The sequence below is a fragment of the Mastigoproctus giganteus genome, chromosome 4 (assembly GCF_048544385.1).
Source record: "Mastigoproctus giganteus isolate SK-2022 chromosome 4, ASM4854438v1, whole genome shotgun sequence".
Lineage (NCBI taxonomy): Eukaryota > Metazoa > Arthropoda > Arachnida > Uropygi > Thelyphonidae > Mastigoproctus > Mastigoproctus giganteus.
This window is the reverse complement of record NC_143578.1, coordinates 159,252,581-159,273,237: the sequence shown is the minus strand read 5'-3', so window position 1 is coordinate 159,273,237 and position 20,657 is coordinate 159,252,581. Positions and strand designations below refer to the sequence as shown.

The 20,657-nt window shown below is 37.8% G+C and overlaps 1 protein-coding gene across 2 annotated transcripts in view; it reads right to left on the bottom strand.

Annotated features, from left to right (window-relative positions):
- Mtr4 (exosome RNA helicase Mtr4) overlaps window positions 1-20,657 on the bottom strand; it is a 499,068-nt gene that overhangs the window by 183,598 nt on the left and 294,813 nt on the right. For both annotated transcript variants that reach the window (XM_090371841.1, XM_090371842.1), the window contains exon 14: window positions 14,193-14,318. In XM_090371841.1, the coding sequence (XP_090227967.1) occupies window positions 14,193-14,318 (126 nt within the window). The remainder of the gene's footprint in view (window positions 1-14,192; window positions 14,319-20,657) is intronic.

Here is a 20,657-nt window from a genome sequence, read left to right as displayed (position 1 = left end):
CATGCTATAGTACAAGAACTCACTGACTTACATAATACTCAACTTATGGAAATTCAACTTTACGTAAGTTTTTGCCAGCCGGTGCAAACTTTAAAAAAAATTGTGAAAAGGTATTTTGCATCCTGTAGAAGTAAACGGAGGTATTGTAATGTAAACCCTAACACAGTGGTTTTTTTTTTTGTAATTCTTTCTAAGTCCTTGGAAGTTGAAAATTTCGCTATATTACTAAGCAATTTATCTCTCTAAAAGGTCATATTTATAATGGAAATTGCACTACCTTCTCATTGTTATCATATGTTCTCATTATAAGAATCAATTTTAAACGCCTTTGTGATATTTTTCTAAAGCACATTTCTGGAGGTCACAACCATAAAACAATAAAAACAATTTGCATTTTCCGGTTTATTGGGCTTTTTTTGTTAGTGCACCTAATTATAAATGGGTAGTAAACTCGATCTTATTGCATTTGCGATAATACCGATAACTGGAATCTTGTGGCTTTTTACACTATTATGGTGAAATGTGTTCCCCTTCACTGAAATCTTCAATCATATAAAAACAAATTTTCAGAAACTTCTCTTCATTCCTGTTGTAGTTTTAAATGTTTTCCACCAACCTTACGTAGAAATAAAATACAACGCAAACGAAAACTGGAATCTTGATAACTATGTATTTATAATAAATTATATTTGACTGTATTTACAATAAATTATATTTAACTTTACAACTAAAATATATAAAATATACATTAAAATATACTGGGTTAAGAACAATTGAACCATAAAATACATTAAAATATACTAAATTAAAAGCGATAAAACCATAGCTTTCAAAGGCTCCTGCCTTCTTCTTGAGCGGTATTTTCTTTGTTCTGTGGTGCATCTTTAAATACCAGCAGATTCACGGTACTCATCACGTGTTCCGTTCTCTTGTGTTATGGAACCGGAAATGGCTCGGGAGTGGGTCATATGGAACCGTTCATCCCATCTGAGGATAGTAGCCTCGAAGAGGGGATGGATCTGCGTTCCTCTATCTCTATTAATGTTCACTGTGGAACAGATCCACAAACTCTCGAGCCACTTGCAGTCCCAGAACTTATGCGCCCGATCGGTGATGATAGCATCGTCCGTGGAGATCTGGTGCTGCTTCTCCCAAAAATGCTCGGCCACGGTGGACTCGTCATACTCCGCATTTCTTATTGCCTTAGTGTGCTCACCCAGACAATCTTTGAGACGGCGTTTTGTTTCCCCTACATAACACTCCCCACAATCCGGGCATCTAATACTATATACGACCCCACTTGCATTCTCTTTTTGAATGGGGTCCTTTACTTGTGACACGATTGTGTGCAGCCTCCACCCCGGAAGCTGCACACAATGCGTCTGATAATTTCTTAGTACTCTAGTTATATGCTCGGTTAGACCCGGATAGTAGGGAATGTGTGCAGTGGATACTGGCGTAAAACATTCGCCTTTCCTCTGATTTCCTTTAATATATTTTTCTATAATCCTCTGGGGGTAGCCACATTTTGTAAAAAATGTGGCTAACTGTGAAACCCAACAGAGTCTAAACAATTTTTGCCAATTTTTAGTTCCTCAATCCTTTTTAAAGTTTTTGAGAATATCTCCCTTCTCATACTAACTAACCACCTGCTACCAGACAAGACATCTCAAATTAATTATGCACTACCACACTACTCTAGAACCAATACCATGCTTGCAACAGTAATAGAATCTTATTTGCCTTTGAACATAGAAAGGAGCTTACAATAACCTATTTAGACAGCTTAACAACGTTTTATGTGGTTAAAGCACTACACTCCCAAGTCTTCTCAATATAACATTTCAGGAGACTTCCTATGTTTCATCTCATCTCTCATTTGATATAGAATCATCGAGCTTAGAATGCAAACAGAAAAGTCTTCACTGGGGCCTTTGGCACTGGGAGAACTCTTTTTGTTATTATTCACAGTGGTCATTGCACCAACGATTCATAACAACCAAGTTCTTCTCGGGTATGCTTATGATTTGGAGATTAGTAACAAAATCAATCCAAACATGGATCCCAAACAACTGTTATAATAAATGCCAGTCTCATAAAAATTGTTTCCTACCTCAGGCAATGTAGAGTTCATGTTAACATAATGAAATCGAAAGTTACTTCTCTCTCTCTCTCTCTCTCTCTCTCTCGCGCGCTCTCTGAGGTCATCTACATCAGTAGTCGCCTAAAGCATAGACAACACCTTGATCCTGTCTCAGCCCATCCAGACCCTGGAGAACATTTGATCCAAAGCTTTAGTTTCATCAGCATTTCCAGAACCTCACATCTCATACAGCGAATCTTAGGTGGTTGCTGAGCAGCATCTTTTGTGCATCAACCGCCCCACAATAGGTAAGAAGAGCTACCATAACCGCAATGTACCCATCTCCTTTCTCTGTGAAGGAGAAATCTAGGCACTGCCTATATTCAATTAAGCTTCTCCTTGCTGCAGATTTCTGGCTGCTCAATGGGCCATCTATAAATCTCAGTTGCCACCACAGAACCAAAGATCCCAGGGGATTCAGCATCATCCTGTGCTGAGAATAAATGACTGATTATCACTGCAAAGCTATCAACAGACCATTCCACTGGATTGGAATGATCTGTACTTCACCAGATGATGGGACACGTTTGCTGGAGCATTCCATCTACTGCTCTGTGGAGTATCCACACATTAATACCTTGTTATCTCCATCTCAGGTTAATGGCTAGATCCCTCATATTCAAATAATGGCATTAGTGGTGCAGGAGCTTGAAGCAGATCTTAATTGCAATAGCACACCCTTACAAGAACACAGTCTTGGCTACTCCTCAACTGAATGTACACTGAACACCCAATTTAAAAACATCATTCTACAGTGCTGCTGATGCTCCACAGAACAGAAATCCCCTTATTGATCACTGATCAACAATTGCTGCTTGATAAATGAAAGCACTCCTGGCTAACTTTTTACTTTGTAATGCGAATAATGAATAAGCTTATATTTATTATCTACATATGTAAATTCTCTAAATGAATAAATGTAGCTTTTCTTGTCCACAATCTGTACACATCATTATACAGTCCTCGTGCAGTTTTAAATTTTCATAACTTCCATTCTTTCCCCTTACCCTTTTACAGATTGATAAAATCAATCTGTAAAAAGGTAAGGGGAAAGAATTTATTACAGTTTTACAAACATTTATTTTTGGGATTGTTAATTCTCAACATGTCCACCGTCATTACGTATACAAACTGAGATACTATTCTGAAGGTCTACAAATATGTTTTGCAGTTGATTTTCAGTAATACCCTGAATCACATTAGTTATCCTAGTCCTAAGATCATCTAAAGAGTGAGGTTTTGTTGAATAAGCAACAGCCTTAACATGTCCCCATGAAAAAAAAATCCAGTGGGCTCAAATCTGTTGAACGTGGTGGCCAAGAGTATCTCAGTATTAAGCAGTTTCATTCAGAAACTGCTTAATACAGAGAGTGAAGCGACAAAGTGCACCATTTTGCTGAAATGCTGCTTGATTGATTATCACCAATAAGTCCTAAATTTGTGTTAGTTCAGGAATAAAGTAATTCTGCAGCATTTCCAAATAACTCTCACTATTAACAACCCATCCTTGAGATCGTGGTTTATCATTGACTGAACCTGTTTCTTTAAACTTTTTCATCCAGTTATTAATGAATTCCTGTGTGGTGCATCTTTTTTGTAATGGATTCTAAATCTTTTTTTTTGTATTGCGATTAGACTAACTCAGCCAACCACAGCAGCACACAGTTTACTTTCTCTTGCATTGAAGCCAAATCAATCCTGCATTGATTTGGTCAAGCCTAATTCTGCAAAAAAAAATAATAATAACAATAAAATTTTTGCTAAACTTCAATAAATTATATTTCTAACATTTTTTACAGACTGATTCTATCATGTATAGAACAGAAGTTATGAAAATTTAAAACTGCACAAGGACTTTATAATGACTTTGAATTATAATCACATTATTGATTACATTAAGTCAAAACAAGCACAGTAGAACGCTGGTTATCCAGAATAATTTGAAAGGCTCATTTTTCTTCTTCTTTTTTTTTATTAATGGTAGTATTTGAGACAAATGTTTATTATGCTACAGGAGTATTTCTGTCTGTTTTTTTACGTCATATATCTGGTGAAGTGTTGGATTAGGACTGATGGGTTTTCTCAGAAACCATGAGTGATAGAGTTTAGTCATTCATTTCTGTGAACCCAATTTTCCATGACATATTTTGTTCTCCTCATTTCATTTTATGTTTAGTTTAGCTCCAGATTCAGTAAGAATAATATCAGCCTGAAACTGTGTGATTTATTATTTTTCTCAGTTTTTTTTTTACAGTAAAATGCCAATGAAAAGAAACAGCACTGAAATGGGCAGTAAACCAGGATGCAATATATTCAAATTAATATTATTAAAGAACTTAAGAGATTTCGCAGCAAAAAAAAAAAAAAAAATAAACAACAAATGATCAAACATTATTTTAAAAAATTTACTTAAAATTTTTTTAATAGGGTATTGATTATTGCTAATGGCTATTATTTATTAGCAATAATCAATACCCTATTAAAGTCAGCATAATCGAATTACAAATAAAATTAGAAAACACCCTGATAAACACCGGATAATGCACGAGATCAATGCTATTATTAACTCACGCATAACAACACAATCTAACATGAGCAAACAACAATTAGTAAATTTCCATAAACTCCGGAAGAACACAGACATAGTCATCCAAAAGACCGATAAAGGGGACACTTGTAGTAATTTTAGACAAAAGCGCGTATATAGAAAAAATCTGAGATGTTCTCTCAGACTGTGACACATATATAATTTCGGGGTTAAAAGAACCAACTCGATACAACCCTGATGAGACTCAGGGTGAATAAGGAGATAAACTTGCATAGAATATTGGCATTAGAAATAATATTTTACGCATATGTTCGGCATTATAAGATTACACAAAATTGGATATCCGTTACGACCCATTGTTTCTGGTAAAGATAATATCACCAATAATAAAATTTTCCGAATATAGGGTACAAATCAAGTATTGTCGTGATGTCAGATAATGACATACTTGTGTCTTATGATGTCTCTACACTAACTTCAACAAAGATTACACATTACAAAATTAAGGGAACTATTAACAACAGACAAAACTTTCAAGTCGTTCTACCTTTAACATAAATAGCTTGGAATTAGTCTATATATTAATCAATGCAAGCCATTTCCAGTTCCAAAATGAAATATCTGAGCAATTTATGGACTCCCATGGGATTAAGTATTTCAGCTCCCCTTTCCGATATTTATTTAGCTGCAGTAGAACACCAAATACTTCAGCCGTTCTCCCAGAGTTAAATTGTCTTTATGATATGCAGACGATGTATTACTAATTGGAAATAAAACTATTATTGAAAGCCTTCTAATAGACTAAAATACACTCTTAAATTAGAGAAAGATAATAGCATTAATTTTCTAAATTTAACAACATACAAAAAAGACAATAGACTCAGAATGAAGACATTTAGGAAGAAAACACATACAGGAAAATATTTACATTTCATTCTCATCACTCATATAACACCAAAAAGTCCATACTATACAACCAAATATATAGTCCCAGCAAATATAGTCGTTCACAAGAAGATTTAACCACTGAATTGCAATATTTAATAAAAATGTTCACAGCCAGGAAATATACTGTACAGTTAATTCATAACACAATATCACATGTACAAAAAATATCAATAATCCTTGTAATAATAGCATTTGTAGAAATTATATACAGGGCACCAAAGTTATACTTCCTTATCATAAACAATTTGCCAGACAATGTCATAAAGTATTTGCAGGCACAGGTAATAAACTAATATTCTCTTCCTATAATAAATATAAAGATACACACATATACCAAACACAGGACATCAACAATATAGTATATATCTTATCAAATGTCAATCAGGCTGTGAGGCGTGTTATATAGGCAGCACCACTACAAAATATGGTTCGACAAAATCTGTGAATACACGAGCATATCACCACTTCAACAGTTTTAGGACAAATCATTCAACTACTGAGCTTATGCAACATGTTCAAGCTCATAACCATAATCCTTCAGATTGATTCCACTTCACCCTAATCAAATTAAAGTTTTTTTTTTGTTGTTGTTGTTGTTGTTAGCGCATCGGCTTCTGTGGCCATAATGCACCTCCCAAAGTTTTTGCATTTTACTGCGATCCAAGCCAGTGGTAGGATTCAAACCCACGACCCTTGGGTTGCCAGGCAGCCACTTTACCCACCTGGCTAGCCCAGTCGGCTCAAATTAAAGTCTAATTATAAATTATTACTATATGAAACACTAGCAATAGAATTGTTAGCCAAAGGGTTATGGTTCTGCCATAACCCTTTGCTTGAAATATTGAATGCAAAATCGCCCTCTAGTCTTTCTCCAATATGGAGCTCACGCGCATCAAATTTCCATGTGTCTGAGCGTGGCATCGTGGGCACTCTTGAACACTTTTTAAACTTGGGTTCTACTCACATCTTCAGCCAAATGACGATGAATGTTTTTAAAAGGCTATCGTTTAGACTCTTGGCTTTTTACGTTCCAACGTTTAAGATTTTAGTTTCCGTTTACATAGTAATTTTATACATGACAAATGGGGAAATGGGTAGTGCACTTCTTCCTCCTCCAGGCTTAATCTTAATTAAATTACTAATGTGTCTTAATCTTTCTACTTTTAATTAATTTGTGCTTTTTTATGTCTTCACCTTCAAAACTTCAATGCAATTAACACAGATAAGTGAAGTAAGTAACGGAAAAATAAGTTTTTGTTAGAATACTGGTATAAGTTATTATTTGTTTTAATAAAATAAATTCGTTTTTTTTTTCACTCTATTTAAAGTCTTTTTCTTTTACCTTAATACGTTATAACAGAATTTATTTAATTTTTCCTTATGTTCGATTATTCGGAAAAATTGTGCTATACAGAAGGTCTGACATTAATTATTCCGGGTAACTGACGCTCTACTATATTATCATTATCACAGTTGCAATTGTTTTCTCTTTAATTTATGTACTTCCTATTAGACAGGCTAATTTTGTCAAGTAATCATATTATCCCCTAGCAAAGCTCGATTTCTGTCATAATACAACTAACAACCTTATAAATCAAATGTTTGAAAATTTTATTTTATTCATATACCAACCTCATATTCTCTTGACGTGATTGAAACACATTACTTGTGGCCATGACAAGTAACTTGCAACATCAACTATGTATTCCATCTGTAACAACAAAGACACTCTTCCTCTCTCTCTATCTAATGACCTGACAAGTGATGCACCCATGATTTAGGCCCCAGAATAGAATTGTCGAATGCATACTGCTCTGGTTCTAGAAGATTTAGTTTTATTAAGGGACTCTGTCGTCAGGAAAACAGATAACTTTTTTTCTTTCTTTTTAATAAGGACAAGTAGACTAGAAACAGGGTGTGTTTGGTGGGAGTAATAACTGATGATGTTAACAACAGTTTGTCAGATTTTAAGGAATTGAATACAGCATTTTACTCCCCTTCATGTGGGGAGCTGATGATATTACACAAACATGAGCTGTTGATCTGTTAGATAAACATAAGACCATGCAGAAAAAATGCTGCAATTGATGTCAGAATGTGTATGTGCCTGCTGTTGTTGTTGTTGTTATTTAGTTTTAAGGACCATTAGCAACTAAGGCCATATGCAGTGGTCATTCCTTGACCTTTCCGCATCCTCCGTATTTGGTGGTCATGGGCTCGAACCCCGGTCTAGTGTGTACCTGCAATTCTCCATAGACATGATAGGAGGGACTTTATGCAAAATGCCCTTAGGATTAACTTAAAACTGGGCAGACTGAAAGGCTTTGAGAAGGGGATATCAATGAGGCCTTCTTCATTCGATGGAAGAAATCTATATTGCAGAGACAGAATTTTTTAGAACAAAGGTGACACAAGGGTTTCTGCCAGTATCACTGAGGATACCTTAAGGGTTCAGGGAAACTGCTAGTTAGGGTGGGAAAAGAAGTAGTATACACACACATTTATCTGATGATGAGTCAAAGTAACTTGACTCATCTCAAGAGTTCTTGTTTGTTAACAAAACAGCCAATAACAGGTGTTGTGGCATAAAAGGAGAGGGAAACAGTAGGTGATTAGTTTATAAGTACCACAGTAGCCGAGCATTTATCATCCTCTCTAGTACTTTACATAACTTGCGAGTGCTATATGTTGATAATTAGTTTTATCTTTGGGTTCTTTACCTGCCATTGGAAAGGCTAATATATTTTCTTTAATTCAGGAGTGTGGGAATTGCTCATCTAAAAGGATCCCGTTATACAAAGAAAGCAAACATTCTAGTGATAAGGCTGAAATATGCTTCATTATATCATACCGAACGTAACCTAGTCCAACAGGACTAGGTTACAACAGTTTGTCATGTATCAAGAGAGAGAGAATGCATTATATATTACTTCCAGGGTAAAAGGTTTGTTGCAAGGTCTTTTGTTGTATTGGAAATAAAACTAAATCCTTATTTTTTATTTCTCTCTTGTAAAGCAAAAAGCTTAAAAGATAACAACACTCTCTCTTAAAATGCCAATGGTGATAATGGTGATTATACTTGTATTTTATTACACACAAGAATTTTAAATAGTGTTCATGTCATCCTTATGACACATGCAATGAACACCGAATATGAACAATGGTAGCAGAATTCTCATCTTATTCAACTGTCAATTTTCAGCAATTTCCAAGGCCAGTAAAGAAACAGATTTGTCCACTTTATTAAATAAATGCAAATAATCACTGCATTACTAATCTGAAATGAAAAGATAAAAAAAAAAAAAAATCAATAATTTTTAAGTAACAAAAAAGGGCTACTTAACATTTTAAAACTGTTCACATTCAGCAAAATAGTTAGCAAAAAAGTTAGAACAATAAAAGGGCACTATTAACAGGTCGAAAAAAGCAAGCTCTGGAAACTAGAAACCTGTGAGGAAACTGATTGAAGTGTTCAAGTCTTTGATGGGAGGAGTAAGCTCAATTCTGATAGCATTCTTCCTCTTCCTCAGACTACACATGATGGGGCATAAATTCAAATTGAGGGAGGATGATTACAGGATACACGTGTGGAAGTACACCTTCAGCAAGTGGATAGCTGATTGCTAGAACTTCCATCTGTTGTTGTGGAAGTGAATAGTATGAATAAATTCAAGGAAGAACGAGACAAACTATTGGAGAGGATGGAGAAGTAATGTGGGAAGTTGTGTTGTTTTTGTTTTTTTTTTTTGGTCGATGCTGTATAAGCTTGCTTTTATTGCATCATTTCTCACTATTAATACTAAGGGTTAATGTTCCCTACAGTATGCATGTAACAACATATTTTTTTTCAAAATGGTGCATAATGAGTTGAAATTCTGTATGTTTCCTGCTGTACCCTCCAACAGATCCTCCAATGTTTTTGGTTTTTGGGCACAAGCCATCTTTCAGGTATCCCCATACAAAAAAAAAAAAAAAAAAAAAATCAAAGGAACTAAAGTCCGGAGATCTTGGATGGCTTTCAAAAGCAGCACTTTCTCTGCGACCTATCCATCGTTCATGAAATTCCCAGTCTAGATAGTCACAGCAGTATTAAAATGTGGAGTTGCATCATCTTGTTGAAAAAAAAAATCACTGTAGCTAAAAACATGTTTCTGATATTGAGTGCTGCATAATTCCTTGTTAACAGGAGAGACTGCTTCTACAGGGATGGGATACACTTAAATAGAAAGGGTGCAAGAATGTTTGCTGATGCTATCGAGGCAATGTTAGGTGGGTCGGAAAACTGCTAGATTGGGGGAATACAAGGACTAATAGATTAACAGTAGCCACTGGCAGAGGTGAAAGTGATTCTTGCACTGCTTCTATTGGAATGAGCCGCAGCCTGGAAAATAAGATGCAGGATATTTCAGAGACTGCTGGGAATCATTGGGGTACAAATAAACACATGGGTTGTGTTAGGGTAGCTAAGAAAAAGAACAGGTGCATGTATACTTGTGTGTACACCAATGCTAGGAGTTTAGTAAATAAATTTGATGAATTTGAGGTATTGCTCAAAACATCAAAGGCAGATATTGTGGGGATTTCAGAGACGTGGTGTCACACAGATATAAGAAATGCAGAACTGGAATTTGGGGAGTACAATGTCTACAGAAAGGATAGACAGGATAGGAAGGGAGGAGGGGTTATGCTATTAGTTAAAAAACACATAAAATCCAAGGAAGTGAAGCCAGTCGACATCGCTGGACAGTGCAGTGTCGAGTCAGTTTGGTGTGACATAAGCATTGGGAGATCAAAATTGAGAGTAGGAGTGTGCTATAGGCCTAATGACTCTGATGAGTATAATAAGAAACTGTTCGGAGAAATAGAGTGGGCCAGTAAATCAGAGAGTCTTATAATGGGGGATTTTAATTTCCCAGATATTGACTGGAATTTGGGGGCTGGTCACTCACACAGTAGCAAGGCTTTTGTGGATTTATTGGATGATTGTTTTCTACATCAGCATGTTCGGGAGGCAACTAGAGGGAGTAATACTCTTGATTTGATTATCAGTAGTGATTCTTCATGCATTAAGAATCTGCAGATAAATGAACCACTTGGTGGCAGTGATCACAGTGTGCTGAAGTGGGAGTTACTCAAAGAGGTAACTACCATTAGGGGTAAAGGGAAGGGGTATTGCTTTCGTAAAGGCGACTACAATGGACTGAGACAGTATTTAAATTCTATACAGTGGGATCAACTGATGATATTGCCAACAGCAAATTCAAAATGGGAAGCATTCAAAGAACTTATCGTGGAAGCTACTAGGCTTTACATACCAACTAAGAAATATTGTTCAAGGTTTAGGCCTAAATGGTTGTCAGATGAACTAATGAGGCATATGGCAGAGAAGAAAAATGCATGGGATACATACAAATTAACGCGTGACACGGACGCCTATGATAGATACAAGTTGATCTGTAACCAAGTTACAAAGGAGGTTAGGCAGGTGAAGGCAGATTACGAGAGATCCTTGGCAAGGGATGCGAAGAAAAACAGCAAAGAGTTCTTTACTTATGTAAACTCTAGAAGGAAGGGGATGAATCAGATTGGTCCACTTGAGATCGATGGGTCAACTGTTGATGACCCTGCTCGGGTAGCTAACAAACTAAATGAATATTTTGCATCGACATTCACACATGAGGAGTTATTCAGCGAGGGGAATGCCAGAGGTGTATTCAACTCTAGCAGTAAGCTAGAGAATCTTGTAATAACTGAGAGCAAAGTGGAGGAGAAATTGTTGAAGATAAACACAAGAAAGGCACCTGGGGTGGATGGGATCTATCCAGTTATATTAAAGGAGGCAGCAAAGGAGGTAAGCAAACCCTTAGCCATAATTATGAGAGCTTCCTTGGACTCAGGGGAGGTACCCATTGACTGGAGATGTGCAAATGTGACCCCAATTCACAAAGGGGGATCAAAGGCTGACACAAGTAATTATAGACCTGTGAGTTTAACTTCTGTTCCCGGAAAATTAATGGAGGCACTGGTGAAAGAAGCACTGCAGGATCATCTAGACAAGACTTCAGTTATAGCTAGGACACAGCATGGTTTTGTTAAGGGGAAGTCTTGCCTGACCAATTTGATTGGATACTATGATGCAGTCACAAAAGAACTGGATGCAGGGAATAACTTTGATATTATATACTTGGATCTTAGAAAGGCTTTTGATACTGTTGCACATGGAAGACTGCTGCACAAATTGGAGCAGTGTGGCATTGGAGGCAAGTTGCTGCTATGGATAAAGGGGTGGTTGAGGGGGAGAAGACAGAGAGTGGTAATCAATGGACACTGCTCATCGTGGACTAATGTTATTAGTGGAGTCCCTCAGGGTTCAGTATTGGGGCCTTTATTGTTTTCTGTATTTATAAATGATATTGATGATGGTATATCAGGCTTAATGTCCAAGTTTGCAGACGATACGAAGGTTGGCAGGGTTGTCAAGGACACTACTGACACTATGCTGCTGCAACAGGATTTGGAAAGGTTGAGCAGATGGGCTTCGAGGTGGCAAATGAAGTTTAACATTGACAAATGTAAAGTACTACATATGGGAAACAGCAACCCCAGAGCAACGTATCAACTCTGTGGTACTACACTGACAGTGGTAGAGAATGAAAGGGACCTGGGGGTGGTGGTGCAGGCAGATATGAAGTTCTCTGAGCAGTGCAGACGAGCTGCAAGAGTAGCTCATGGTGTATTGTCAATGATATATAGGAATTTTTCTAGCAGGGATAAGGAGGTGATTATTCCCTTGTATAAGGCAATGGTCAGGCCACACCTAGAGTACTGTATACAGGCCTGGAGGCCTCATTTCAGGAAGGATGTAGAGCTGCTGGAACGAGTACAGAGAAGGGCAACTAGATTGGTGAATGGGACAAAGGGGTTCTCTTACGAAGAAAGGCTTAAGTTTTGCAAATTACAGTGTCTGGAAACTAGGCACCAGCGGGGTGATCTGATAGAGGTGTACAAAGCCTTGAATGGTTTGAGCATGCTCAATGCTGATGGGATTCTTCCTCTAGCTCAGAAAAATCACCTGAGAGGGCATAAATTCAAATTGAGGAAAGACAGATGTAGGATAGATGTGCGGAAATTTGCCTTTAGCCAGCGGGTGGTTGGTGGGTGGAACAGACTTCCATCCCTTGTCGTGGAAGTTGATAGCCTAAATAAGTTTAAGGCTCAGCTGGACAGGTATTTCGAACGAATAGAGGGGTGAAGTGGAAGTGGTTATTTTTATTTATTTATGTTACTTTTTTTTTTTTTTTTTTTTGGCTGATGCTGCATAAGCTTGCTTTCTTGCATCAAATGCCTCTACTAATGCTAATGCTAATTTCATGAAAACTTTCCCCAGTAATGGTATTATTGAATCTGGTCTGATAATTCTTCGAGAGGCAACTTCCATTCACACAGATATCCCTGGCAGGTTACCATCTTTCTGCAAAGTGAGGCAAGGATTTTCAATGCCCCAGTAAACACAGTTATAATTGAAACAGCCATTTAGTTTGAAAGCGGCTTCATCTGTTCATCTGACCATACAATTACATCTTCAAAAGTACTGATTCAGCAGTGTTAGAATTTATAAAATGGTTGAGCTGTTTGTTTGCTATGATAAAGCACGTGTTAGGGTGGAGGTTAATGGGTCTTTTGCGGAATGACTATCTTACTTCCCAGAATTTATACCACTGAAATCTATTTCTGAAAGCCTGTTATATAAGTGTGTTATAAGTGCAATGCCTCATACAGGAAGTGGAGTACTGTCAGATTTTGTGAAGGAAACAGGATATTCTCAAATAGATCTTATGATGTTCATATCGGAGCTTTGCTGAGCCATCTTGATTATCCAATTTAAATACATGTGACTATTTTCTATAAGAATATCTCAAAGATAGCACACATTCAGAATTAATCCACACACACAACAGATAATCTGAAAGAGGCAATACAGCAAAAGGTTTCAATTTCTGCAGAAATTTTGTACCTTCACTATAAATTTCATCACCAGAATTTCGTTATAAATTTGAATTTAAAAACACAAGGACTTTATCTTTTATGCACACAATCATTTCTAATAATTAAAAAGGTATATCTTATATTTATTTTTATTTTATTCCTGAGTTTTTATATAAAGGATATAAAAATATTACTGTTGTTAGAAATATTTTAACAGCACACTGCACTGATTCAGAAAGAATATGAAAAAACCAATGGAAAGTTTAACAGAAGTGAAACATTAGATCTGTCACTTCTGTATGAAGCGGACTATTATCTGGTGGGTTTTTTTTTTTTTTTTTTTTTGTGGAAGTAGGGAGCTAAAAGTCATTGTATCTGTTTTTTCCAGGTTCAATCTACCTCAGACCAATACTAGGAATTCTGTTTCATTTCTGGTAATAAAACTAGCCTGGGAAGAATAAAGGTGCAACCACTACAAATAACTTTATCGAGTTTACAAAACCACACCAGTGCAGAATTATTAAATTATGTAACATGCATATTAAAAACAACAATTGTATTAATCACCTTAACTAAATCTTTTCCAACAGACGGACTCATTTTCTCATCGACCATCAGAATTACAATTCCTTGTTCATCAAGACCTCGTCTACCAGCTCGGCCGCTCATCTGAATATATTCGCCAGATGTTACCTAGTTTGTTTAAAAATAACATACCTTCATAAGGAAAGAATTATTGTGAGAATGAACAAAATGAAATGATTTTCGTAAAAATCATCCTATTATAATGGAAGTGCAATAATAAAAAAAAAAAACACAGAAAGCAGTCATAACCAAAACAGTCTGCAGCAGCATGTTCGAGTGGCAACCAGAGAGAGAGAGTAATACTCTTTATCTGGTTATCAGCAGTGATCATTCGTGTATTAAGAATTTGCAGATAAAGAAACCACTAGGTGGCAGTGATTGTAGTGTACTGATGTGGGATTTACTTAAAGATATAATTACCATCAGTCATAACCATAAGTAGCGAACTGGAGCGAGGGGTGTTGGGGGTTTCAGGGACAGATGGCAGTCATCCTGAAATAGGTGGGTATATGGGATGTGTTAGGGTAACTAGGAATAGGAGCATGTATGCTTCCATGTATACCAATGCTAAAAGTATAGTAAATAAATTTGATGAATTTGAAGTTAATTAAGAAAAACATAAAATCAAAAGAGGTGCACCCAGTTGATATAGATGAACAGTGCACTGTTGAGTCAGTTTGGTGTGACATAAGCACCGCGAGAGCAAAAATAAGAGTAGGAGTGTGTTATAGGCCTAATGACTTATAGGCCTAATGTGTTATAGGGCTAATGAGTAAAATGAACAATTATACAGAGAAATAGAGAGGGCCAATAAATCAGAATGTCTTATAATGGGGGATTTTAACTTCCCAGATGTTGACTGGAACTTGTGGGTTGGTCACTCACACACAAGTCAGACTTTTATGGATTTATTGGATGATTGTTTTCTGCAGCAGCATGTTCGAGTGGCAACCAGAGAGAGTAATACTCTTGATCTGGTTATCTGCAGTGATCATTCGTGTATTAAGAATTTGCAGATAAAGGAACCACTAGGTGGCAGTGATCACAGAGTACTGATGTGGGATTTACTTAAATATATAATTACCATCAGTGGTAAAGGAAAGGGTTTTTGCTTCCGTAAGGGTGAGTACAGTGGTCTCAGAAAGTTTTTAAATTCTGTACAATGGGATCAACTAACGATGTTACCAACAGTAAATTCTAAGTGGGAAGCATTCAAGGAATTAATCGTGGATGCTACTAAAAGTTTCATACCTATTAAGAAATATTGTTCAAGGTTTAGGCCTAAATGGTAATCAAATGAACTAATGAGACTCGTAACAGGGAAGAAAAATGCATGGGATGCATATAAATTATCAAGCGACTCAGAAGCCTATGGCAGATATAAGCTAGTCTGTAATCAGGTCACAAAGGAGGTTAGGCAGATTACGAGAAATCCTTGGCAAAAGATGCTAAGAAAAACAGCAAGGATTTCTTTACTTATATAAACTCTAAAAGGAAGGGGATGAATCTGATTGGTCCACTTGACATCGATGGTTCAACTGTTGATGATCCTGCTCAGATAGCAAACAAACTGAATGAGTATTTTGCATCTACATTCATATATGACGAATTATTAAGGTTTGAAAATGGCAGAAGGTTATCAAATTGTAGCAGGATACGTAATGATTTTGTAATAACGGAGAGCAAAAGTGGAGGAGAAATTGTTGAAGTTAAACATAAGAAAAGCACCTGGGGTGGACGGTATCTATCCAGTTATATTAAAGGAGGCGGCAAAGCAACTAAGCAAACCCTTACCCATAATTATTACAGCATCCTTGGACTCAGGGGAGGTTCGCACATTCTGGAGATGTGCAAATGCATCCACAATTCACAAAGGGGGATCGAAGGGTGACACGAGTAAATACAGACCAGTTAGTTTAACTTCTGTTCCGGGTAAAATAATGGAGTCACTGGTTAAAGATGCATTGCAGGATCATCTAGACAAGACTGCAGCAATAATTCAGACACAGCATGGGTTTGTTAAGGGAACGTCTTGTCTGACAAATCTGATAGGATATTATGATGTGGTTACAAAGGAACTGGATGCAAAAAATAATTTTGTTATCATATATTTGGATTTCAGGAAAGCTTTTGACACTATTGCGCATGAAAGACTATTGTACAAACTGGAGCAGAATGGTATTAAGGGTAAGTTCTTCAAACAGGCCTCTGAGGTTGGGTATATCCATACTGTGATTTTAGTGTTTTGCACCAACCTTGCGTAGAAGTAGAAATAAAAACACCAGGGAAACTAAACTTTTGATAACTGTATTTATAATAAATCAAAATACCCGCATCTACAATAAATTTAACTTTATAATAAACTCTACATATAAATTATTAAAATCTGCTACATTACAATCAATAAAATGCATAAAACATAGATTAAAACGATAAAAACCCGTAGCTTTCAAAGGCTCAGCCTTCTTCTTCAGCGGTAAATCTTGCTATGCAGTACAACTTTAAATATCAGCAGGCTAACGGTACTCCTCACGTGTTTCCATTCTCGTGTGCTTCGTTCCCTCGCGTTGTGGAACTGGAAGTGGCTCGAGTGGAAGCCACACGGAATCGTTCATCCCTTTTGAGGATAGTGGTCTCAAAGATGGGATGAATCCGCGTACCTCTATCCCTATTTATGTTAATGGTAGAACAAATCCGCAAACTCTCGAGCCACTTACGGTCCCAGAACTTATGCGCCCGATCGGTGATGATAGCATCGCCCGGAGAGATCTGGTGTTGTTTCTCCCAAAAATGCTCGGCCACGGCGGACTTGCCATATTCCGCATTTCTTATTGCCTTAGTGTGTTCCCCCAGACGATCTTTAAGACGGCGTTTCGTTTCCCCTACATAACACTCCCCACAATCCGGGCATCTAATGCTATATACGACCCCACTAGTGTTCTCTTTTTCAATGGGGTCTTTAACCTGAGACACGATTGTGCGCAGCCTCCGTCCTGGAAGCTGCACACACCGCGTCTGGTACTTTCTTAGTATTCTAGCTATATGATCAGTCAAACCCGGATAGTAGGGAATGTATGCAGTGGCTATCGGTGTAAATGGCTCGCCTCTCCTCTGATTTCCTTTAACATATTTCTCTATAATCCTCCGGGGGTAACCACATTTTGCAAGATCCGTCGCGACCCGTTCATACTCTAATTTTCTATCATCGGAGGCACTGCAATGTGATTTTGCTCTCTCAACTAAAGCTCTTACCACACTGTTCCTATGATGGTTGGATTGGGCTGAGCTGTAATGCGAATACTGCCCTTTACACATGGACTTCCTATATACCCTAGTCCTCAGCTGTCGACCTTCTCTACAGACCAACACATCTAGGAACGGCAAAACTCCTCCTTCTTCCACCTCCGATGTAAATTGTATGAATGGGGAGAAGCCATTTAAGCTGTTCAACACTTGATCCTCACTCCCCTTTCGAATGACTGAAAACGTATCATCCACATACCTTTTCCAGGGGCGCATAGGGAGAACACTAGCACTAAATATTCTGGCCTCGAGCTCCTCCATAGCTAAATTAGCTATAATTGCGCTGATGGGGGAGCCCATGGCTGCACCATTAACCTGTTTATACATAGTATTACCAAACACCATAGTGGTACTTGAGAGGCATAACTCTATTCCTTTCTCAATATCCTCTAGCTTTAGCTGTGTTCTAGTACTTAGGGTGGTATCCCTCTGTAATGCCAAGCGTGCACACCACACCCCATGATCAATCGGAATACATGTAAATAGCGATTTCACGTCGAAAGAAATCATGATCTCATTTTCTTCTATGGATTGTCTTCTAATAAACTGCACAAAGTCTTTACTATCTTTAATACTGTATTCTGAAAGTCCCACTAGTGGGGATAATAATTTGGCTAAGAAACCAGAAAGTGCATAGGTTGGACTGCCTATAAATGAGACTATGGGTCTAAGCGGCACATCTACTTTGTGAATTTTAGGCAAGCCATAAAATCTTGGCATTTGGCTACCTGTAGCGCGCAACGTCCAATACTGTTCCTTAGAAATTTTGTTGGACTTAAGCCAACCCTGTACCATACCGTTCACTTGGCGTTCCAGACTAAGAAGAGGACTTTTCTGAATAACTTTATAAGTCATCTGATCTTCCAATAAACACAACGCTTTACTTCTATATGCTTCCTTATCAAGAACCACAGTTGCTCTACCCTTGTCCGCGGGTAGGACTACGATGCTATCATCCTGTTTAAGGCTTCTTAGCGCAATTCTTTGCTTCACATTAAGATTGGAGGGGGCATCCTTAGCTTGACTCAGGATCGCTGCTACTTTTACTCGAACTTCATTAGCTGTAGCTTCGGGAAGTCTGCTTATAGCCCTTTCCACGCCCATAGCTACTTCTGCAACGGGTAATCTGGGCGGCACCATGGCAAATTCCGGTCCTAAATTTAGAACCTCCAACTGCTCCTTAGTTAATTGTTTATTGCTCATATTCACCACAAAATTCTTGGCGGTGCTATCACTACTGCCCCTAGGCTTGGTTCGTTCTTTAAGCTTGTCAAACTTCCCCATTTGTCTCCGTCTATAACTGTCCGAAATTCGTTTTGCTTTAGCTGTTACTACACTAACCACTCCTGCTAAGTGTATCGGAGACAACTTATCACTTAACTTACCCAAGCACTGCCTTTTACCTCTCCTAATGTGGTATAAATCATTATGTAATTTTCCGATCCATATGTTAAGGATCTTCCTTTGATACCACTTGGTAATGTCAAATACTCGTTCATCCTCAAAGGGTAGCTTTGTTTGAAAGCCTCGTGGAATGAGATTATGCGTCTTGCATCGATGGGCAAACCTCAAGTGCTGTTCATGTTTCGCCTCCCTAACACTATGCCTCTGAAATTCTCTAACGCACTGCACAATTGGACGGCCATAACATCGAAACAATTCTTCAAACAGGCCTCTGAGGTTGGGTATATCCATACTGTGATTTTAGTGTTTTGCACCAACCTTGCATAGAAGTAGAAATAAAAACACCAGGGAAACTAAACTTTTGATAACTGTATTTATAATAAATCAAAATACCCGCATCTACAATAAATTTAACTTTATAATAAACTCTACATATAAATTATTAAAATCTGCTACATTACAATCAATAAAATGCATAAAACATAGATTAAAACGATAAAAACCCGTAGCTTTCAAAGGCTCAGCCTTCTTCTTCAGCGGTAAATCTTGCTATGCAGTACAACTTTAAATATCAGCAGGCTAACGGTACTCCTCACGTGTTTCCATTCTCGTGTGCTTCGTTCCCTCGCGTTGTGGAACTGGAAGTGGCTCGAGTGGAAGCCACACGGAATCGTTCATCCCTTTTGAGGATAGTGGTCTCAAAGATGGGATGAATCCGCGTACCTCTATCCCTATTTATGTTAATGGTAGAACAAATCCGCAAACTCTCGAGCCACTTACGGTCCCAGAACTTATGCGCCCGATCGGTGATGATAGCATCGCCCGGAGAGATCTGGTGTTGTTTCTCCCAAAAATGCTCGGCCACGGCGGACTTGCCATATTCCGCATTTCTTATTGCCTTAGTGTGTTCCCCCAGACGATCTTTAAGACGGCGTTTCGTTTCCCCTACATAACACTCCCCACAATCCGGGCATCTAATGCTATATACGACCCCACTAGTGTTCTCTTTTTCAATGGGGTCTTTAACCTGAGACACGATTGTGCGCAGCCTCCGTCCTGGAAGCTGCACACACCGCGTCTGGTACTTTCTTAGTATTCTAGCTATATGATCAGTCACCACTATCCTCAAAAGGGATGAACGATTCCGTGTGGCTTCCACTCGAGCCACTTCCAGTTCCACAACGCGAGGGAACGAAGCACACGAGAATGGAAACACGTGAGGAGTACCGTTAGCCTGCTGATATTTAAAGTTGTACTGCATAGCAAGATTTACCGCTGAAGAAGAAGGCTGAGCCTTTGAAAGCTACGGGTTTTTATCGTTTTAATCTATGTTTTATGCATTTTATTGATTGTAATGTAGCAGATTTTAATAATTTATATGTAGAGTTTATTATAAAGTTAAATTTATTGTAGATGCGGGTATTTTGATTTATTATAAATACAGTTATCAAAAGTTTAGTTTCCCTGGTGTTTTTATTTCTACTTCTACGCAAGGTTGGTGCAAAACACTAAAATCACAGTATGGATATACCCAACCTCAGAGGCCTGTTTGAAGAATTGTTTCGATGTTATGGCCGTCCAATTGTGCAGTGCGTTAGAGAATTTCAGAGGCATAGTGTTAGGGAGGCGAAACATGAACAGCACTTGAGGTTTGCCCATCGATGCAAGACGCATAATCTCATTCCACGAGGCTTTCAAACAAAGCTACCCTTTGAGGATGAACGAGTATTTGACATTACC